Here is a 20,026-nt window from a genome sequence, read left to right as displayed (position 1 = left end):
AGGGCCAATAGAACTAGGGTGATGGCCATAAATACGGGGTAGAGCTCATGTTTAGCTTTTTCCCACGTGTTATATTTGTATGTCCGGCGATCTTTTGCATTTCGTGGTACATTTCCTGTTGAGAGTGGCCAAATTATGCTTTTTCTTTTCTTTTTAGTTGCATGAACCTCTGGGGCATCGTTCCAAGCCCAACCAAGAGTGTAGACAAGGGGAGGGGGAGGCTAACCCTATATGGACCCAATGGACACGTGGACCCGGATGGAAAAAGTGATGAATGGGGTTAAAATGAGCGGAGTGGAGTGATGTATACGATGTTGGGAAATGGGACCCCGCTGCTAAAATCGAGACTTCCCATGTAGTGACAGTCCTAAAGCTAGTGGCCAATAAAGGAGATGCTACAGGACTAGGATACAAGGCTAACCACCAAATCGGGCAGGGGAGACAAGAGTAAAGACCTAGCCCACTCTTTTCGTCGAATCTCCCCACCAATCCATGCCCAAAAGTGTCCATGATAAGTAAGCAAAATCACTCAACTACACCAATCAAAAGCCATACCTTTGGGGTCGGGAGGCCCACCTTCAAACATATGATCATAACAGATGGGCGAGGGACCACATGGTTGGCTCAAGTGGCGAAGATAAAGGCACATCAAGCTATTTGGTGGCTGCATGGGACTGTCGGCTGCCCGCTAAGGACCATCTAAGAGAAAATTTTCTCCTATCCATACTACCCACGAGTGGTGGGTAACAGGGCCAACACCAAACTTCGTGCCACACTCTTCCATTTGCCTCTTGTGATCCTAGTTCACCCCTCACTCAGTTATGTCTCAACCATTGTTTGAGTAGTATGAACTCCGTTGTTTTTCCACCAAACATTTCCACAACACACGCACACACACACACACACATATATATTTGGCGTGCATCCATACCAACCAACGAGTAGGTTGGGAGGAGCGCCCCTTCGCTTCCCCTCACAATGTTTCACTTTCTAAATGTTTTAGGCTAACACACCATGCAATCACTTGCTTGTCCATTTTTCAATTCAGGTCAACATGCCTGTTGCATAGTGCCAATAGGACAACGCCTCACCCATTCACATGCGATCGTGTCAGTCACATTCCCCCATCGCACGTTTTCTCCCCACCTGCACAATAATGGAAAACCCAACTTTGAGTCTCTCACCTTGCACACTCTTGTATGAGGTCTCAATTGAATGTCTCAAGCACACCCATGTGATGAGCACGTTCGTGTCACATCGCAACTCGACACCACACCAAACTCATCGCATGCAACTCGTCCCGCCAAGTCATCACAATGGCATGTGACTCACTCGCCCAACCATGGGTTCGTCGAATACATGAAACCACCGAATGTGTGATGGCATGTCGCGACATGGTATGTCGCCCATGCAATGCCAAGGTAAGGAAACCCCAAGATGTGTGCAAGTAATCAAATCAAGATGATCGTCTCCAACATGCCCAAGCACGCTCATTCACCCGACGTCCCTTGAGCATGAGGGCATTACATCCTCCCACACTCAAAATTATTGTCGTCCTCGCCAATCCTCCAACCAGCAACCCAACCTCCAAGCCATCAATCAAAGTCACACATGTGATCAAAGTGTTTCCTTGCAATTCATCATTGTACCCTTACTCTAAATAAACCTTGCATGCTTCTATGTGTCAAATCCCCCTATGTCTCCAGTTATTCAAGACTCAAGTAGCTAATTTTGAATCCCTCTATGTCTCCAGCTATTCTAGTAGCTAATTTTGAATCCCTCTGTCTCCAGCTAATCTAGTAGCTAATTCAATCATCATGCCAAAGTCCATAAGAACTCACTTCAGTTAAATAAATTATGTCAAATTAAATACATCAGCAAGTCTAATTGAGGAAAATGTGTGAGTTTTCATTATAAAGAGGCAATTAGACTTTAGAATAAAAAAAGACTTTTGGAGGAAGACTATTATGGCAGGTAGCCTGGAAGAGACTATTTGGCCTTAGTTGCCATCCACCCCTTCTCAGGATATTTTTTAGATTGTATGTGCTAAGGATTTTTGAGCAATTGCGTGTTGTTACTAACCGTCACTGTGTTTTACTAAGATATTTTGACCAGCTCACACATTTTAAGGAAAATATGAGGGAAAAAAAACAAAATCTTAAAAAATTATTTAAAATAATAAAAATATAAATTACCCATAAATAAATAGTTCTATATCTTACTCTCCAAACCCCTAAAGCAACCAACTCATAGTCTTGTTTGAGAAGAGTTCTCAGTTAAGTTTTAACATGTATAGGAGAGAGTGCAAAGAGGACACTAAATGATTATTGGGCATTATTATTGCTGTTGTGAAAGAATACCTTGGTCCTCATGCCCTGACCTTGATGCTAGGAGAGAGTATCTCAAAGCTCAAGGGCTATCACTGGTTGTGACCTTGCTGCTGACAGAAAATACTCATAATAGACGCTTGCTAGGTGGTAATGATACAATCATGGGAAGAAAGAGATAAGAGAAAGATAAGTGATATTTAAAAATTTGTAATAGATATATATGTTTTTAGATTTTTCATATATTATACTTGAGGCATAGTTGTTTCTTTTCCATGACCTCCCCAACCTCATTTTGCATCATACTATTATTATCCAAGACATATCTAGAAGTGGAGAATGTCATTGCTCTTGATGAAAAATAGCTCAGGGATTGCCAAGGGGATGGACAAACACTTGGGTTTCACAAAGTTCATAACAACTATTGACAATAATACAAGTACGGAAAGAAAGGGAGAACAGAAATATAGAATCTGAGTTGGACTGACACCTAGAGTTAGATGACACAATTCCTAGGCTGAAAACTTAACCACATAGATAAGAGAACTGGATCAAAATGATATAACTTAAAAACCCACATAAACCATAAATTGTAACAGGTTATTGCGAAAGCGTATATGCCAAACATGATTTTTGTTAAGAAAAAATACATTGATGTATGGAACGGAAACAACTTGCAAAGATGAGCTAAAAGAAGTAGGTAAAAAGAAATACATTTAATGCAAGAATATCAGAGTTTGAAATAGCTCAAAAAGGAATGAGTTCAGAGAACTATAGGAAAATCCAAGCACTGACATGTCACATCGAAACACACAAACCACCCACACCAACGATGTAGATAAGACTTGCAGCCAAGAATGCTAACAAAATGGAGCTAAAGTCCCTCAAAAACGAACAGAGCTTCACCCACAGATATAAGAACATACAACAGCAACAACAAAACCAAAAGGAAAAAATTATTTATTAACAATTTTTCAATGATTCCTCTTGATTTGAACCAGTAAAATTTGCTCTGCTTTCACCTCCTAATCCCCTAATAATAGCTCACCTTTATGAAATCATTCTTCCAAACATAACTCTTCATTATTATTGACTTGCATTAACATTCTATGCATCACTATTTAACCATTTCCCTAAAATCTATTATCTACTTGCCTGAAATGGGTCTCTGGTAAATTGGAAAAAGCTTTCAAGAACAAATATGCTTTTATGTTACTGTTAATAACAAGTAATGCTTTTATGTTACAGAAATTGTAGAAGAAGAAAAAGCTGGAAAATAAACCAAAAGGAGACTTGGAGATACATGGAACCAGTATTCACGAATCACAAAATTCAATGGGCAGAAAGGAAGGGAAAGCAACCTGACAAAGCCATTGTTGTCAATATCGGCGGCCATCAAATCCTGAACAGTCATATCTCTTTGCAACACCCATTTCGCAATCAAACGGTGTCTTTTATCAATCCTTGCTTCTGCCAAGTACAGAAATGCTCGCGCAACAGCAAGTGTACTTACCAGAAGCCAGATCGCTGCAAACAACCGACCTGTCAGCGTTCTGAAGGCACGGTCTCCATAGCCAACCGTCGTCACCGACATCACCGACAGGTAAAAAGAATCTATCCATCCCAATTTCTCCACACTGTGCATCACTCCCGCCCCAACACCAATACACAACACCACCACGCCGAGAGCAATTGCAACCTTCATTCTGATGCGCATCCTACCTTTCTTGACATCAACAAAATACGTCTTCGCTATATCATGGTGGCTTCCATCGACAGCTTGAAGCAGGAAATTCTCCTGCTTATCCAAAACGTATGTTACCATTCCACTCAGTAAAATATCAATAAACCCAAAGCCAACAAGCACAAACAAGCACGAAAACAACTTCGCTATTGTACTCGTGGGAGTAATATCTCCATAACCGATCGTGCACATCGTCACAATGCAGAAATAAAAGGCATCGATTATGGAATTGGTTTCTTTTCCTGCAAAGTGATCCCTATTGAACCAATAAACGCCGATTCCGAATGAAAGATATATCAACAGCCCCAAAATAGCCTGCTTTACAATAGAAGAAACCGAGTCTAACTCCGGCCTCTTAAGGCCCTCTCTCACGTTGCCCATTGCCGACATGGCAGGGGCAGTCCTCGACCTGTGCAAATTCTTCCTCCTCCCTTCTAAATGCGAACCCCATAATTGATCAATTGGTTTTAAATATTTATTACTATCGTCAGCAGCTACATTTAAAACGAACGAATCGTTTGGTGTCACGAAACTCACTTGGCCCGCGGGCTTATCATTATCGCAAACTTCCTCTGAGACTTCTTCATTGACACCAGTTCGAATCCCAGACCCCGCATCCTTCAATGAATCGGACGCCCCGCCATCCGAAGACGGAACGTTGCCGAATATAAGCCTCTCTTTCCAGGCCCCTGCACTCCTTAGGGCTGAGGGGCTTGGAAGCGACAGGGGCATCGTCGCTTGTTCGTCTTCCGGCAGGCTGAAGAGAAAACTTTCTCCATGGCCAGACATGGAGGCTCTGCGCCTAGGGCTCATATACGACAGCAATGGCTCATCCATGCTCGCATTCAACTGCAAAATTCAACCTCGTTACCCGCCACGGGAAGAAAGAATTATTTCGAAGGCTGTGTATTCAGGCACCGAAATCTAGCATTTTAAGCAATCTTCGCAAGAAATTGAAGAGATCTTGGGCGACTCCGGAGCTTAATTTCAAGCATCTAGGAGATTTGGGAAACTTCAGAATCCTGATATCCAACATTCAGAGAAGCCAAGAACAACGATTAATTTTCAATATTCAGAAAAAAAGCCGAGATTTAACGCGTGGCGTCCATGGGGAGAACCAATAATTGGAATCGCAGAGTGTAGGGTTGTGATTGCTCAGAGAATTATAAAGAATGGGTTCTCGCTAGGGTTTGGGAGCAGCGAAACGGCGGTACCGAATGTCAACCAGCTTCGAACCGGACCAGGGCGAGAAACATTTTGGAACCGTATGCTTCATTGGGCTGCTGACGTGTATCGTCACCGTATCTATACGAGTTTCAGAGCTGCCATCCGATCGACAAATATAAAAAATGATGACAAATTTTCGATCCTCTTCCTATGATGCTTACTCTTGGATTGATGCTGACTCTGTTTTGGATAAAATGCAGCGAAAAATTAAAGCGTTTTTTAATTTTTCAATTATCGCAAGATTCTTATAACTAATTACAATTATGGGGGCGACAGAGATATTTTAGATTTAACATTTTCCGTTCCTGCAGCGGAAAAATTAGTTTTTACCCTTTTTCAAAACATTTTAACATTTTCCGTTTCGTTGCCGTAAATTAATTGTATACCCTTCCCGATATTAGTTACACAAATCCTGTTTTCTCTAAATTACCAATAAAATAATTAAATATATTATCGTTGCCTTTCTTAAAATCAGTTACAGGAATTTTCTAAATTTATAAAATATAATTTAAATATTTATATTTTATTAAGTTATATCAATTAAATATTTATTCAAAAATCATGGTCTATTTTAATGGGAAATAATGGTTTTTTTAATGATTTTTATAAAAATTGGTGGAAATTTTGGGAATTCTTCGTCACATTGGTCAAGTTTCATAATTTCAGATGTTCCAAGTGTATTTAAAAGTGTTGAATTTATTTTTATTGTTTAAAAAATTATTCAAACACTCTAAGCACAATCATTGTCTAGTTGAAATGGTTATCAAACAAGTTCTATACAAAATAAGAGCTATATAGTAGCTAGTACCTACAGCTTAGCTTAAATATAGCTTAATGAAACAAAAAAAGAACAAAGACAAAGATTTTACCACAAAAATAAAACAACTAATAAAATATTATATTGTTGAATACCATCACCAAAAATTAAGAAATATGATTAACTAATATTGTTTATATTAAAATACATATATCTATATCTATATGTGTGTTTTATTTTTATTAATATATATAATTGTCAATAATTAAATTTATTAAAATATGTTTTTGGTATAACAATAAGTCATCTTAAATTGAAAATATTGTGAAAAAATTATAATTCATGAAAAAAAGTTAAATAAAAAGGAAATAAACTAAAAACAAAAAAAGTAACTAATAGAAATGGAAGTTACTAAACAACCCATAATAAGGCCTCAACCAATCACCTTACAAATAAATAAATTTCAATAATAATAAAAATTGAATTCATAATGTCAAATTGTGGATAAGGGTCATAATTTTTTAGTCAAAGACAAACTAATACCCAGTGAAAGGCAAAACTGAATGGTTGGTTATGCCGCAAGTATAATAATAAAATTTAAACTATTTAGAGAGAGAAAAAAGAGAACTAAGATAGTCTATGGGACATATTGCTTCTTCATCTAGTTGATGTATTCAGCCCCTTTCCTATGAAGTCTCACAATAAACACTTTGAGCTTCTCAATCGAATGAATATTGGAGGTGATGGAAAGTTTATGATACAGCAGAAAGGCCTGGAGGAAAAGAAGAGACTAACACACTTGGCACTAAGGGATGAAATATGAATTGATGCAGAGGAAGTAGGAAAAAAAATGTAATTAAAACTTCAAACTGAGTTAACTTCCATGGACATTAGACTAGCAGAGGTGGAGGAAAATCTTATTAATGGAGCAAGGGGTACTTGGCAAAGTCAGAGACCAACAAGGAATCATAAAAGAAAAGGACCAAAAGAGCAATAGATCAAGAGCAACACATCATGGACATTGATGTATTGATGTATTGTATTGAAGTATTGATGTTGAGCAGGCGGGGTCGACAAATGCCAAATAAATTGTTTTGTTTTGAAATTTTGTGATGTTTTGCAAATATAAGTTGTTGTTAAGAGTTTTCTATAAGGATTATGGTAGACATATATTTAGATTAGCTAATAAAAAATGTCAAGGGCATAGAATCTCTATTTTTTGGACCAATGAAAACAATGTAATTGTACTATGAATTTTGTGAGGGTTTTTCCATTTAAAAAAAATATATATTAAGTAATAATTAAGTCTCATTAATTAATAAATAATTAATTAATTTTAAAATTTTATTATATTATAAAAGTGAAAAAATAATATATATATATATATATAAAATAAAATAAAATAAATTTGGGAGATATATTAAAAGAATATATGTGTGAGAGAGATATATATTAAACTCAAAATAGAAAGGTAAGAGAAAGATATAATATTAAAGATAAAATATAAAAAAATTAAAGAGAATTATAAAAAAATATTAAAATAAAAAATTGTAAAATAAAATTACTTTAATTAATGTATAAAAGAAAAACAAAATATTATTATTAAGTGGAAGATAGAAAAATTCAAAAAGTAAAGAATGTATTATAAGGGAAAAAGATTATCTTATAAGAGTTGTCCAATTATAGAAAAGGTAGTATCCAAGGAAAATAGATCAATATCATTATCAACATAAATGATAAAGAAAATCACTTATTTACATTAAAAGGTAGTGTCCAAGGAAAAGAGATCAATATCATTATCAACATAAATGACAAGGAAAATTACATCAATATCAACTCACAAATTAATTATTAATTCTATAACCAAATATAGGTGAAAGAGAAGATATTTTTGGCAATAAACATTATAAAATTAATGACTTACAAATCACCATTAATTATTGCAAATGTATATGGCAATTCAATATCGTAATTATGTTTAAAGAAACCATCGACATAATTCTTGGTTTACCTTGGTTTGAAAATTTGGGTATTAAACACATTGAACGTGTTTTTGACTTTTCTTAATAGGAAGAAGAAGGTGACACTTTAGGACATTACAGTAAAGTTGGATTCAATAATATCTTATGTGAAAACCTAAATGATATATCAAAGGTAATTACTCAAGAAAGTCAAAAGTTAATATCAAAGGTGCAGAAAAATTTGACCAAATTATCTCGGATAAAAACAAAGAAAATTCTTACTTAAGAGATCATGGTAAAAAATTACTTGCACCAGTCAAGAAATCTAAGGCTATGAAGTGGTAATTGGAAAACAAAATAGAACAACTTATTTAGGCTGAAGCATCAAAGTCTTTAGGTAAAAATGTCCAAGTTGAAGAGAAAGGAACCAATACAGATCTCACTAATCTTGCAACTGATCCGAATTGGATCATTATATTGTTTTTCATCCATCTCGATGCATTTGGAGTGGACATGGAAGAATTAGCTCACATGACTATTTTTAATTCTTGGTTTACCTTGGTTTGAAAATTTGGGTATTAAACACATTGAACGTGTTTTTGACTTTTCTTAATAGGAAGAAGAAGGTGACACTTTAGGACATTACAGTAAAGTTGGATTCAATAATATCTTATGTGAAAACCTAAATGATATATCAAAGGTAATTACTCAAGAAAGTCAAAAGTTAATATCAAAGGTGCAAAAAAATTTGACCAAATTATCTCGGATAAAAACAAAGAAAATTCTTACTTAAGAGATCATGGTAAAAAATTACTTGCACCAGTCAAGAAATCTAAGGCTATGAAGTGGTAATTGGAAAACAAAATAGAACAACTTATTTAGGCTGAAGCATCAAAGTCTTTAGGTAAAAATGTCCAAGTTGAAGAGAAAGGAACCAATACAGATCTCACTAATCTTGCAACTGATCCGAATTGGATCATTATATTGTTTTTCATCCATCTCGATGCATTTGGAGTGGACATGGAAGAATTAGCTCACAGGACTATTTTTACCGGTGGGACCCAGTTTGGTGAAACGAGGTCTAAAACCTTCCGAGAGCGTTTTGAGGCATCAAATGACGTTTTTTAGGGGTAGAAATTTTCCACTTCAATACCGTGCCTTATCATTTTATTCTACACTCAAAGACCTTTCCAACGGCGTAAGAAGTGCGTCAATCGGAGACTGTATGCAAAAGTTATGTCACTCAAAAGTTTACCTTCCTTTTTTCACACCTATAGTTCGGGAGGATGTCACGTCAACCCCCATTATTCATGGAAAAGGGGTTAGCCACGTGTTTATGATGTAAAAGACTAGAAGAGGCTATTTTGTAGCTCTAGTTAAGAGTTCATGTAGTCAAAATTAACCACTAGTAAGCTATCGAGCTGTGTTAGAACTGAGCCACTAGGAGGAAGAGGCATTCCATTCTTTCGAGAGCATTTTGTTTTATAGCTGAATAAAGATAGCCATGAGAGATAGGAGGTATAGCACATAAAAGAGGATATGTACACTGTAGCAACCCATGGGCCACAAGCATTACTTTTTTGTATCTGCAGCCATATTTCCAGATAGAGAAAGAGAGTGAAGCGGCCTCACCTACCAGCTGGGTTTTCTCCTGAAATGGTTTCCCAGAGAGCATATCTTGAGAATTATGTGTGTGTGAGATTATTTTGTCATTCTATACCCTTTTTCTTGATTTACTTTTACATGCATGCACTAATTATAGTAAAATCTACAGATCTATAAATTAAATAAAATTGTGTAGGAATCTCAAATCTCAAATTTTTAATATTATATTATCAGATCTGTTGTGACGAAATGTCCAGTGGAATATCCATGACAATTTACGGATCATTTGGTATCAGAACAGGTTTCTTTGGGTATTTTGTGGAGATTGCAGGGATCTAGATCGACGAGGCTAAAAATCATAAAACCCTAATAATGGGTGATGAATTTGTACACAAACCTCATGAATCCATGATCATGTAGAGGTGAGGTTTCCACGGCTACAACAAGTCGCGAATATAAACCGAAATGTAAACCTCCTCATGGCAGCCCTAATAAATAAGTTGGGGATATTTGGAGAAGATGGGGGTTTGAATGCAAAGGAAAAATCAGACGAGGGATTAGGAGATCGGGAAGACACAGAGAACGAGTCAAAGAAAGAACCTGGAAAAGATCAACCCAGTTTGACTATCGTGAATCAATCTATGTTTAAAGTGGAAGCAAAAGTAGATATCAATCCGTACCACGATGAGATCGACGCTCTGAAGCTAAACCACTAGTTGCAGCAACTGGAAGTTTATTTTAGTGTCCATCAGATCGAGGAAGGGAAAAATATCTCATTCGCGCGACTCAAATTGGAGGGCCATGCACTAACTTGGTGGGAGAGCCACATGGAACCCTGAGGTTGGAGGGAGAACCTCCAGTGACTAAGTGGGAAGATTTCAAAACCCTCATTAAGTCACAATTTTATCCCATTGGGTATGTGGAGTACTAGTGGATCCAGTGGCATTACTTCAGGCAAAATTCGATCCAAAGCGTGCAAGAGTACACCACAAAATTCATAAATATGGCTATAATGCTAAGTATCTCTCCAAAGAACCCATATGTACTCCCCAAGTATTTGGGGGGTCTGCACCGCCATATGCATGAGTAAATGATGTTGTTCAAGCCCAAATCGGTGGATGAGGCTTGTGTACAGGCACAATACCTAGAGAACATAAGCCTGAATTGAGCGCAATCAAGTGGATCAAAGCATAATGGGCAATAGGAAGCTTCAAAGGAGGGGAAGAAGAAGAAAAAAGGGGGAAAATATAAAAAGACGACAACCACAACACACCATTGCAAAGGTCCTAGCAATCACTGCAACCACTGCAACATTGATGGTCATATAGAGGAGAAGTGCTGGAAGTTGCATCCAGAGTTAAACTTGAAGAACAAGAAGAAAGATAATAAAAAGAATAATGATCTGAATTAGATAATTATATTGTTTTTAATCCCTCTCGATGCATTTGGAGTGGAAAAAGTGGAGGAATCAGCTCACAGGACTGTTTTTACCAGCGGGACCCAATGGGACCGTTTTTACTGGCGGGACCGAGTTTGGCGAAACAAGGTTTGAAACCTTACGGGAGCGTTTTGAGGCATCAAACAACATTTTTTGGGGGTAAAACTTTGTCGCTTTAGCATGACACCTTTTCATGTTATTATACACACATAGACGTTTCCAACGGTGCAATAAGTGTGTCAATCAGAGTCTGTATGCAAAAGTTATGCCACTCAAAAGATGATCTTCCTCTTTTCACACCTATATTTCGAGAGGATGTTGCATCAGCCCCCATTATTCATGGAAAAGAGACTAGCCACATGTTTATGATGTAAAATAATCTAGAAGAGTCTATTTTCTAATTCTAGTTAAGAGTTCATGTAGTCAAACTTAACCACTAGTAGGTTATCGGGTTATGTTATAACTGGGCCACTAGGAGGAAGAGACATTCCATTCTTTTGAGAGCGTTTTGTTCCATAGTTGAGAAAAGATGGCCAGGAGAGATAAGAGGTAAAGAACATAGAGAGGATTTGTGAAATGTAGCAACCCACAAGTCACAAGCATTACTTATTTGTATCTAAAGCCATATTTCCAGATAGAGAAAGAGAGCGAAGCAGCCTCACCTTCCAGCTGGGTTTTCTCCCGAAAGGGTTTCCCAGAGAACATATCTTGTGTCCTATGTTGTGTGAGCTTATTTTGTCATTCTCTACTTTACTACTTGATTTACGTTTACATGCATGAACTAATTATAGTAAAATCTACATATCTAGAAATTAAATAACACTGTAATAATGTAAAATCTCATATTTTCAGTATAATATTATCAGATTTGTTGTGACGAACTATCTAGTGGACTATCCATGGCAGTTTATAGATCATTTGGTATCAGGGCATGTTTCTTTGGGTATTTTGTGGAGATTGCAGGGATCTAGATCGGTGGGGCCGAAAATCGTAAAACCCTAATCATGGACAACGAATTTGTAAGCGAACCTCATGATCCTATAGAGGTGAGGTTTTCGCAGCTCGAAGAACAAGTCGCAGGTATAAACCGAAATGCAAACCTCCTCATGGCGGCCCTAAGAAATAAGTTGGTGATATTTGGAGAAGATGGGGGTTCGAATGCAAAGGAAAAATTAGGAGGGGCGTCGAGAGATCGGGAAGACACAGAGAAATAGCTGAAGAATAACCTGGAAAAAATCAACCTAGCTCAAGTGCCATGAATCAATCCTCGTTTAAAGTGGATGCAAAAGTCGATATCTAGTTGTACCATGATGAGATCGATGCTCTAAAGCTTAACCACAGGTTGCAGCAACTGGAAGTTTATTTCAATGTCCATCTAATTGAGGAAGGGTAGAAGATCTCATTCCCATGGCTAAAATTGGAGGGTCATGCACTGACTTGGTGGGAGAGCCACATGGAAACCCTGAGGTTGGAGGGAGAAATTCCAGTGACTAAGTGGGAGGATTTCAAAACCCTCATTAAGTCACATTTTTATCCCATTAGGTATGTGGAGGACTAGTGGATCCAGTGGCATTACTTCAAGCAAAAGTGAAGCTAAAGTGTGCAGGAGTACACCACATAATTCAGAAAGATGGCTATAATGTTGGGTATCTCTCCAAAGAACCCAGATGTACTCCTCAATTATTTTGGGGGTCTGCACTGCCATATGTCTAAAAAGAGCGCAATCAAGTGGTTTGAAGCAAAAGGAGAAACAAGAAGCTTCTAAGGAGAGGAAGAAGAATCCAAAAGGGGGAAAAGATAAAAAAGACGACAGTCACAACAAACCAATGCAAAGATTCTAACAACCACTGCAACATTGATGGCCATATAGTGGAGAAGTGTTGGAAGTTGCATCCAGAGCTAAACCCAAAGAACAAGAAGAAAAACAATAAGAAGAAGAATCTCATGGCCACTGATTCCAGCAACCAAGTTGAAAGCAACTCAAACGTGAATGAGAAGATCGTTTGTACATCAATGCAGAAGGAGGTGAATTTGAGTAGCCTTCAACAACAAGAAGAGAAAGAAATGACCAAATTCTTCCATGTAAAGATGCAAGTCAAGAAGACGAAGATTGATGCTCTATTTAACTCAAGATCGTAGGAGAATCTCATTGCAACAAATCTGGTTAAGAAATTGGGGTCGGAAGTTCGTGATCATCCAAAACCATATCCATTGGGATGGGTACATAAGGATGCAGAGCTAAAGGTAAAAAATAGAGCAAAATTAGATTTGCTATCAGTGTTGATTTTATTGATGAATTAGATATGGATGTGGCTCCCCTTGATGTATGTGGAGTCATGTTTGGGAGTCCATATATGTACATGCATGATGCAATATTCATGAGGAGAGCTAAATAATATCGACTCATAAAAGATGGAAAATCATTCATCACCAACGTGCACAAAGGCAAGTAAAAAATTTCACTCGTAAGTGCCAACCAAGCCAAGCAATTGATCAGTTCCAACAAGAAGTATGTTTTATTGATTTTAAGAGAAAATCAGTATGTAGAGGAGTCAATAAGAGGTAAGGCAGCCCTATAGGGGTGTACTCAGAAACAAAAACAACAATTGGAGTAGTTGTTACAGGCATACAAGGACATGTTTCGAGAGCCTAAAGGGTTACCCCGTAAGAGAGAAGTGGAGCACAAGATCCAACTATTTCCAGACTCCCCATTACCAAATATTTGGTTGTACAGGCAGTTTGTTATAGAAGCAAGTGAGGTGAAGAAACATTTGCAACAACTGCTGGAACAAGGTGTCATTTGACCGAGTACATCACCATGTGGGTAACCCAGCATCATTGTGCCAAAGAAGGATGGGACTTAGCAGATGTGTATAGATTACAAGGCGTTGAATAAAATCATGCTCAATAACAGATACTCCCTGCCTAAGATAGAAGATCTGCTAGATTAGTTGCGGCAAGCAAAGTATTTCACCAAGTTGGACTAAAGTCCAGATATCACTAGGTTCGAATCAAAGAAGAAGATACTCAGAAGACTGCCTTCAAAACCAGGCAAGGTTTGTATGAGTGGTTAGTTATGCCATTTGGCCTATGTAATGCACCAACTACATTTATGAGATTAATGAATGATGTATTGCGCCCTTTTATAGATTCATTTTTTATTGTCTATTTATATGATATACTGGTATATAGTGCTACCTGGGAGGAGCATATTTCACATTTTACCTAAGTGTTGGAACATTGAAGAAGCACCAACTGCTTGCAAATCTCAAGAAGTATGAGTTTGCGAAGCAGTCCTTGATGTATTTGGGATATGTTATTCGTGGAGGAGAATAGAAGATAGATCCTTCCAAGATGGAGGCCATCATGAAATGGTCGGTGCCTACTAATGTTACTGAGGTTAGGATTTTCATTAGGGAAGCACAGTACCTGAGTAAATTCATAGCCTCATTTTCAGTAGTAGTAGCACCGCTCCACACCATAACAACAAGTGGAAAGAGTTTCCAGTGGGGAAAAGGTCAGCATAAGGCTTTCGACGAGCTAAAGAAGAAGATCAGTGAAGCACCAGTTCTTGCATTACCAAACTTGCAGTGACCCTTTGAAGTGGAGACAGATGCGAGTCGGTATGCTATGGGAGTCATCTTGATGCAAGGAGGACAACCCATTTGCTACCATTATGAAGTATTTCATAGGGTAGTTCTTAACTACACTACCTACGATAAGGAGCTCTATGTCATGGTGCAAGATGTGAAGAAGTGGAAGTACTATCTAATGGGAAAGGAGACAATAATCCACACAGATCACTAGTCGTTACAGTACTTGCAGGCCCAAAGTAAGCTACAACAGACTAGGCATTACAAGTGGATGGGGTTTTTACAACAATTTCATTTGGTGATCAACTATAAGAAGGGAAACACAAACAAGTTGGTTGATATTCTTTCAACGCCACCCACATCAAAGTTTACAACTTTGGAGACTCTTATGCACATGGAGCCATTCACCCATGATGCATACATAGAGGCATTTTCAGAAGATGAGGACTTCAAGGAGGTCTATCAGCAGTTGAAGAGTCAGAGTCATGTGCACGATGGCGACAACACCGTTTACTACCATCTCCAGGATGGGTTACTCTACAGGATGGATAAGTTATGTGTTCCTAAAGGTGAGCTTTTGCAATTGATTAGAGAGTCTCACACCTCCAAGGTTGCAAGGCATTTTGTGTAGATAAGATCGTGGCTAACTTGCAGAGGTATGTGTATTGGCCCAAGATGCAAGAGCAGGTAACTAAGTTCATAAGAGGATGCATGCTTTGTTATACCATCAAGCCTAGCAACAGGAAACAGGGTTTGCATCATCCCTTACATGTACCTACTCGTCCTTGGGAAAGCATTTCCATGGACTTTGTGGGAGGTTTATCGACAACCAGGAAGGGACATAACTACCTGCTCGTGGTAGTTGATAGGTTTAGCAAGATGTGCGTTTTGATGCCCTATAAAAAGACCATTAGCGGATAAGAAGCATCAAACTTGTCCTTTGGACAAGTCCAGGTGCACTTTGGGATACCAAGGAGCATCATTTCAGACAGGGATACAAGATTTCTCAGTGCATTCTGGACTACATTGTGGGAGAATATGGACACAAAGTTGATGATATGTTTGACGAAATGTATGTCATGGTTAGGATGAGTATGGTTAGTTCATGGTTCAAGTTTTGCATTAGAGGCCTTGTCTTCTTATTATTTATCATTTTTGAGAATTTCATCAAGTTCTGGGCAGAGGCCTGAGTCCTAGCCTGAAAAAGTGGCTCACATTTTGGGGTCGCTGGCACATAAGTGCCTGAAAAAGACTGCAATCGCATGGAGGCCTTACTGTGGGAGAGACTGGATGCTTCCAGTCGCATGGAGGGCTTTGCATGGGAGTGATTGGGGGTCTAGTTCAGTCAAAAGGCAAGTTAATTTATGGGTTTGGCACCTCGAGTGGTTGGTTAGCCCCTAGAGGTCATGTAGCTCTTGAGGAAGGTCAATTTGGTTTGGTGTGTCGATTCCACTTCCTTAACTGTACATTGGGATTTGAATCATATCATAGCAACTCTTCATCACATGTTTACCCCGGTGGACTGGTTATCTTGGGTAAATGTGGGAGGAGGGTGTTACAATAAATAAGCATATAATCTTAAATCTCCACAAGAACAACAATTTAGAACACAATTAAGCAGAAACAATAGAGCTAAGCCATTTTATTGAATATCCAATGGTAATGTGAGTGCACCTGGACCTGGGCTTGCTAAAGCAAGCATGCAAAACACAGGTGAGAATGAAAGAAACTCCACACTGAAATAGGCTCACTGGTTGTACGCTCTGCCTAGAAATTGTGTTGCTACTGTTGTTGGAGGCAAACTAATATTTGATGCCTCAAATCTGCTCCAAAAATTCTGAAAAATTAGGGCAATACTCTCCAACTTTGGACCAACAAAACCTAGAAATATTTTGGGCTAATTACAACCTCTCATAATTACCCAAAATTATGTGGATTTACCCAGCTACTCGGCTCTTTGTCCCGCTAGAAAACTACATTTTCTCCACTCAATATTCTCCACCAAATAACTGAGAGATCTTTGAGAAACTAACTCTGAAATAGTAGTGGAATCCCAACTAATTTCTGACATAAGTGCTACTTGACAACTGCTCAACAAAAAGGCCCAGTAAAACCCCTATGCAGGTCCCAGAGAAGAAGAATTCAACCCTCACAAAAGTAGCCACTTCCAGCTCCAAAACTTTACAAGGGAATTTGTCCTCCTCTAAGCAAAATTCTTGCAATTTCCTCAAGCAAAAATCCCCTGCAAACCCCCTCTCAAAGCAACACTTCCTTTTGCTACTGTGTCCTCCATAAATTTGCACTAACTGATGCAGAGGTGCAATGGCTCACAAAAACTGGAAAATAATTCTTCAATCAACTCCAAATTTCTCTCCTAGGGTGACACTCTTGGTTCACTGTACGAGAGTTGGGATTTTCTGCTTGGAAATCCTCGTTCTAAGTATCATTGGTTGACTTGGTTAAGCATCTCAAGCAAACACTCCAAATCCATAAATGAAATGCCAAGTTAGAATGATCAAAATGAAGCTCTAGCCTTCCTTTTATAATTGTTGATCAACCTTCCATGTGGGCTCCACCAATTCGAACCCCCTTTGCTTTCCCTCTTCTTGTGGTCCGATTTTCTCCTACGGGATTCGATTTCCCCTTAGGTGACCTCCACAACTTATCTTCACTTTAGTTTTCTTCTTTTCCTGAGTCTTAACCTTTGTCTTCTCTCCAAAAAATTATTTAACACCTTCACAACTTATTTCTCCTAAATTTTATTTATATAATATTATATTAACTTATTTCTCCTAAGTTTTATTTATATAATATTATATTAATTCCCAAAAGTGCAAAATTAAGAAATTCCCTTATACAAAATTTTCAATCGGAGACATGTCAAATAAATCTTATATTTGTTAGTAATGTTTTGAAATAAACTGTGGTAATAAATTTAATTTGCAAAATATAAGGGTTAAGGGTTTTTCGTTAGAATAGAGGGAAAATGGCCAATCATATATAGTTTTTAGTAGTTTGACAATGTGTAAAAAATACAAAAATTTGACAAGTATCTAAAAGTGTAAAAAAAAATAAAAATCAAAACAATATAATTTGTAAATTCAATTAAAATTGGTTGAAAATATAAATTTAATTTATTAGATTTATTTAATTTTAATATTTTAAAAAATTTCAATATACTAAATTTATTTATATATTCACAAATACAAACTAAATAATAGAAAAGTACAATTACAATTTATATTATCAAAATTCAATTAAAAAAAAACCATAAAATATTCACATTTTAATTTACGAAATTCAATTAAAATTTGTTAAAATTACAAATGTAAATGATTAAAAATATATAATCTCAATATTCTTAAAAAACACTTCAATACACTAAATTTATTTATATATTAAATGTACAAATTAAATAATAAAAAACTACAATCACAATTAAATTTATATTATTAAAATCAAAACATAAAATATTCACGCTTTACTTTAAAAAATAATGGAGTTGTTTTTAGTGTGATTTTTTGGAAGTTTGTCTGGTGGGTTTTTTAGTTAAATTTCTCTAAAATCCGGCAACAATAAATTGAAATTACAAGTTTGATGGGTAATCCTTGCACAATCAAAGCGTCCTAGGGTTTTTCAGGGTGCTTAAAAAACCATTTTAAATAACACAAATCAAGATTTAACCTCACTAAAGACAACTCCACATATAATTATTATTATGATCAAAAAGAGAAAAAATGCATTAGAAGATTTAACCTCAATTATTTTTTCAATCGAATTCCGGCACCAGAAAGTCCAAAAAGTCACACTAAAGACAACTCCAAAATAATTATTATTATCAAAAAGAAAAAAAAGCATTACGGAAAGTCCGAAAAGTCACACTAAAGACAACTCCAAAAATAATAATTATTATTATCAAAAAAGAAAAAAAATACATTACAAAAAGTCCAAAAAATCACACTAAAGACAACTCCTAAAATAATAATTATTATTATTATCAAAAAGAGAAAAAAATACATTAGAAACATTTCTCTTTTCAAAATCCTTACTCACATGGCCAATGGTTAGTAGAAATGTTAAGTGAACTCCAAAAAAAAAACACGCTCCATGAAAATGACTTATAAAATTTATGTGGTTTAACTATTATATTTTTTGAGTTTTTTAAAGTTGGAATGGTTAAATAATTTTGAATAAATCATAAATTTAAATTTATTTCTAATTCTATTCCATATTTAAAAAATTATAAAAAAATCATAACTTAAACTTGTGATTACGATAAATAAATTAAACTTACCATAAGTAAATTACACCCAAAATTATTGACCGTGGCATATGTGCCTACCACTTCCCATTTAAAAACTTATCCAAATACGCAACTTAACTTGTTATTATTTGTTAATTTTTTAATTATAAATTGTGATAAAGACTAAGGGTGCATCTTTATCGAAATAGATAAACATTTATTCCTTTTTCGAATCTAAGTGGTCTCGTCGGACTTCGTTAATTACAGCAACTTACACATCAATAATTGCCTTTTTGGGATCTGGGATGCACGGGTTTGGATTTTAATTGAAACATTTTATAAATAAAATTAAAAATATTACAGTTTACAAGGTGATTACGAGTTCAGTAAAATGGTAAAGTGAAAGTGTTTTTGTATGTAATCTTTTAATAGGGTTGTGTTTTCAAATGATCGTATAATCTGTTAGCATCTTTAGTCAAGTGGGCTTTGTAGATGGGATGTATATGTTGTTTTTTTTAGATATGGAAGATTCGGACTATCTGTATCCAATTTTTGCAAAGGTTGGACATTTGGCTCAATCCAACAGCTTATGTATTGAAGATCTTTATATTTTCTTAATATAAATCTATGATAGTTTTTTTCTCTCAAAAAAAAAAGTGAAAGTGTTTTATTTTTATTTTTTAATCGTGACGAATCAAATATTTAAAGAGGTATGTTAATTTTTTATAACCATCTTAGTGCTATAAATAATTTAAATTAAGTCCAATTTTATTTTTAAAGGAGTATGTTTCATTTTTTATCACCACCTTAGTGTTATAAATAATTAAAATTAAGTCCAATTTTATTTTAATAGATGATTCCTTCAATTTATTTCTTCTTTTTTGTGAGGTTGTATGGTTCTATGCACTCATCCTTTTTTCGATGGTTATGAATATAATTATATCAATCAATAATAATAATAATTATTATTATTAGTATTATTAATTATATTAATTATTATTGGTATTATTAATTTAATGATGAATTGATAACTTTTTTAAGTAATCTAAGTAAGATTGAAGATCAAACTTAGTGGTTGTTACTAAGAGTATATCCATCATCAATAATAATATTAATTAATAGTTAATGAAG

The 20,026-nt window shown here is 36.2% G+C and overlaps 1 protein-coding gene across 2 annotated transcripts in view; it reads right to left on the bottom strand.

The window, feature by feature from the left end:
• Positions 1-20,026, bottom strand: part of LOC149169287 (two-pore potassium channel 3-like) — a 97,048-nt gene that overhangs the window by 31,411 nt on the left and 45,611 nt on the right. Inside the window, exon 1 of one of the 2 annotated variants that reach the window (XM_089428631.1) lies at positions 3,689-5,448. The exons of the other annotated variant lie outside the window; for it this stretch is intronic. Within the exon in view, the coding sequence (XP_089284757.1) occupies positions 3,689-4,908 (1,220 nt within the window). The 5' untranslated portion in view covers positions 4,909-5,448. Of the gene's footprint in view, positions 1-3,688; positions 5,449-20,026 lie in introns of those variants that run through there. 2 annotated transcript variants of the gene reach the window in all.

This window comes from Pinus tabuliformis, chromosome 4_2 (genome assembly GCF_031772625.1).
Source record: "Pinus tabuliformis cultivar Carrire ecotype Pingquan chromosome 4_2, CPIR1, whole genome shotgun sequence".
Taxonomy (NCBI): domain Eukaryota; kingdom Viridiplantae; phylum Streptophyta; class Pinopsida; order Pinales; family Pinaceae; genus Pinus; species Pinus tabuliformis.
The sequence above is the reverse complement of the archived record's forward strand: the minus strand, read 5'-3'. Positions and strand labels throughout refer to the sequence as shown.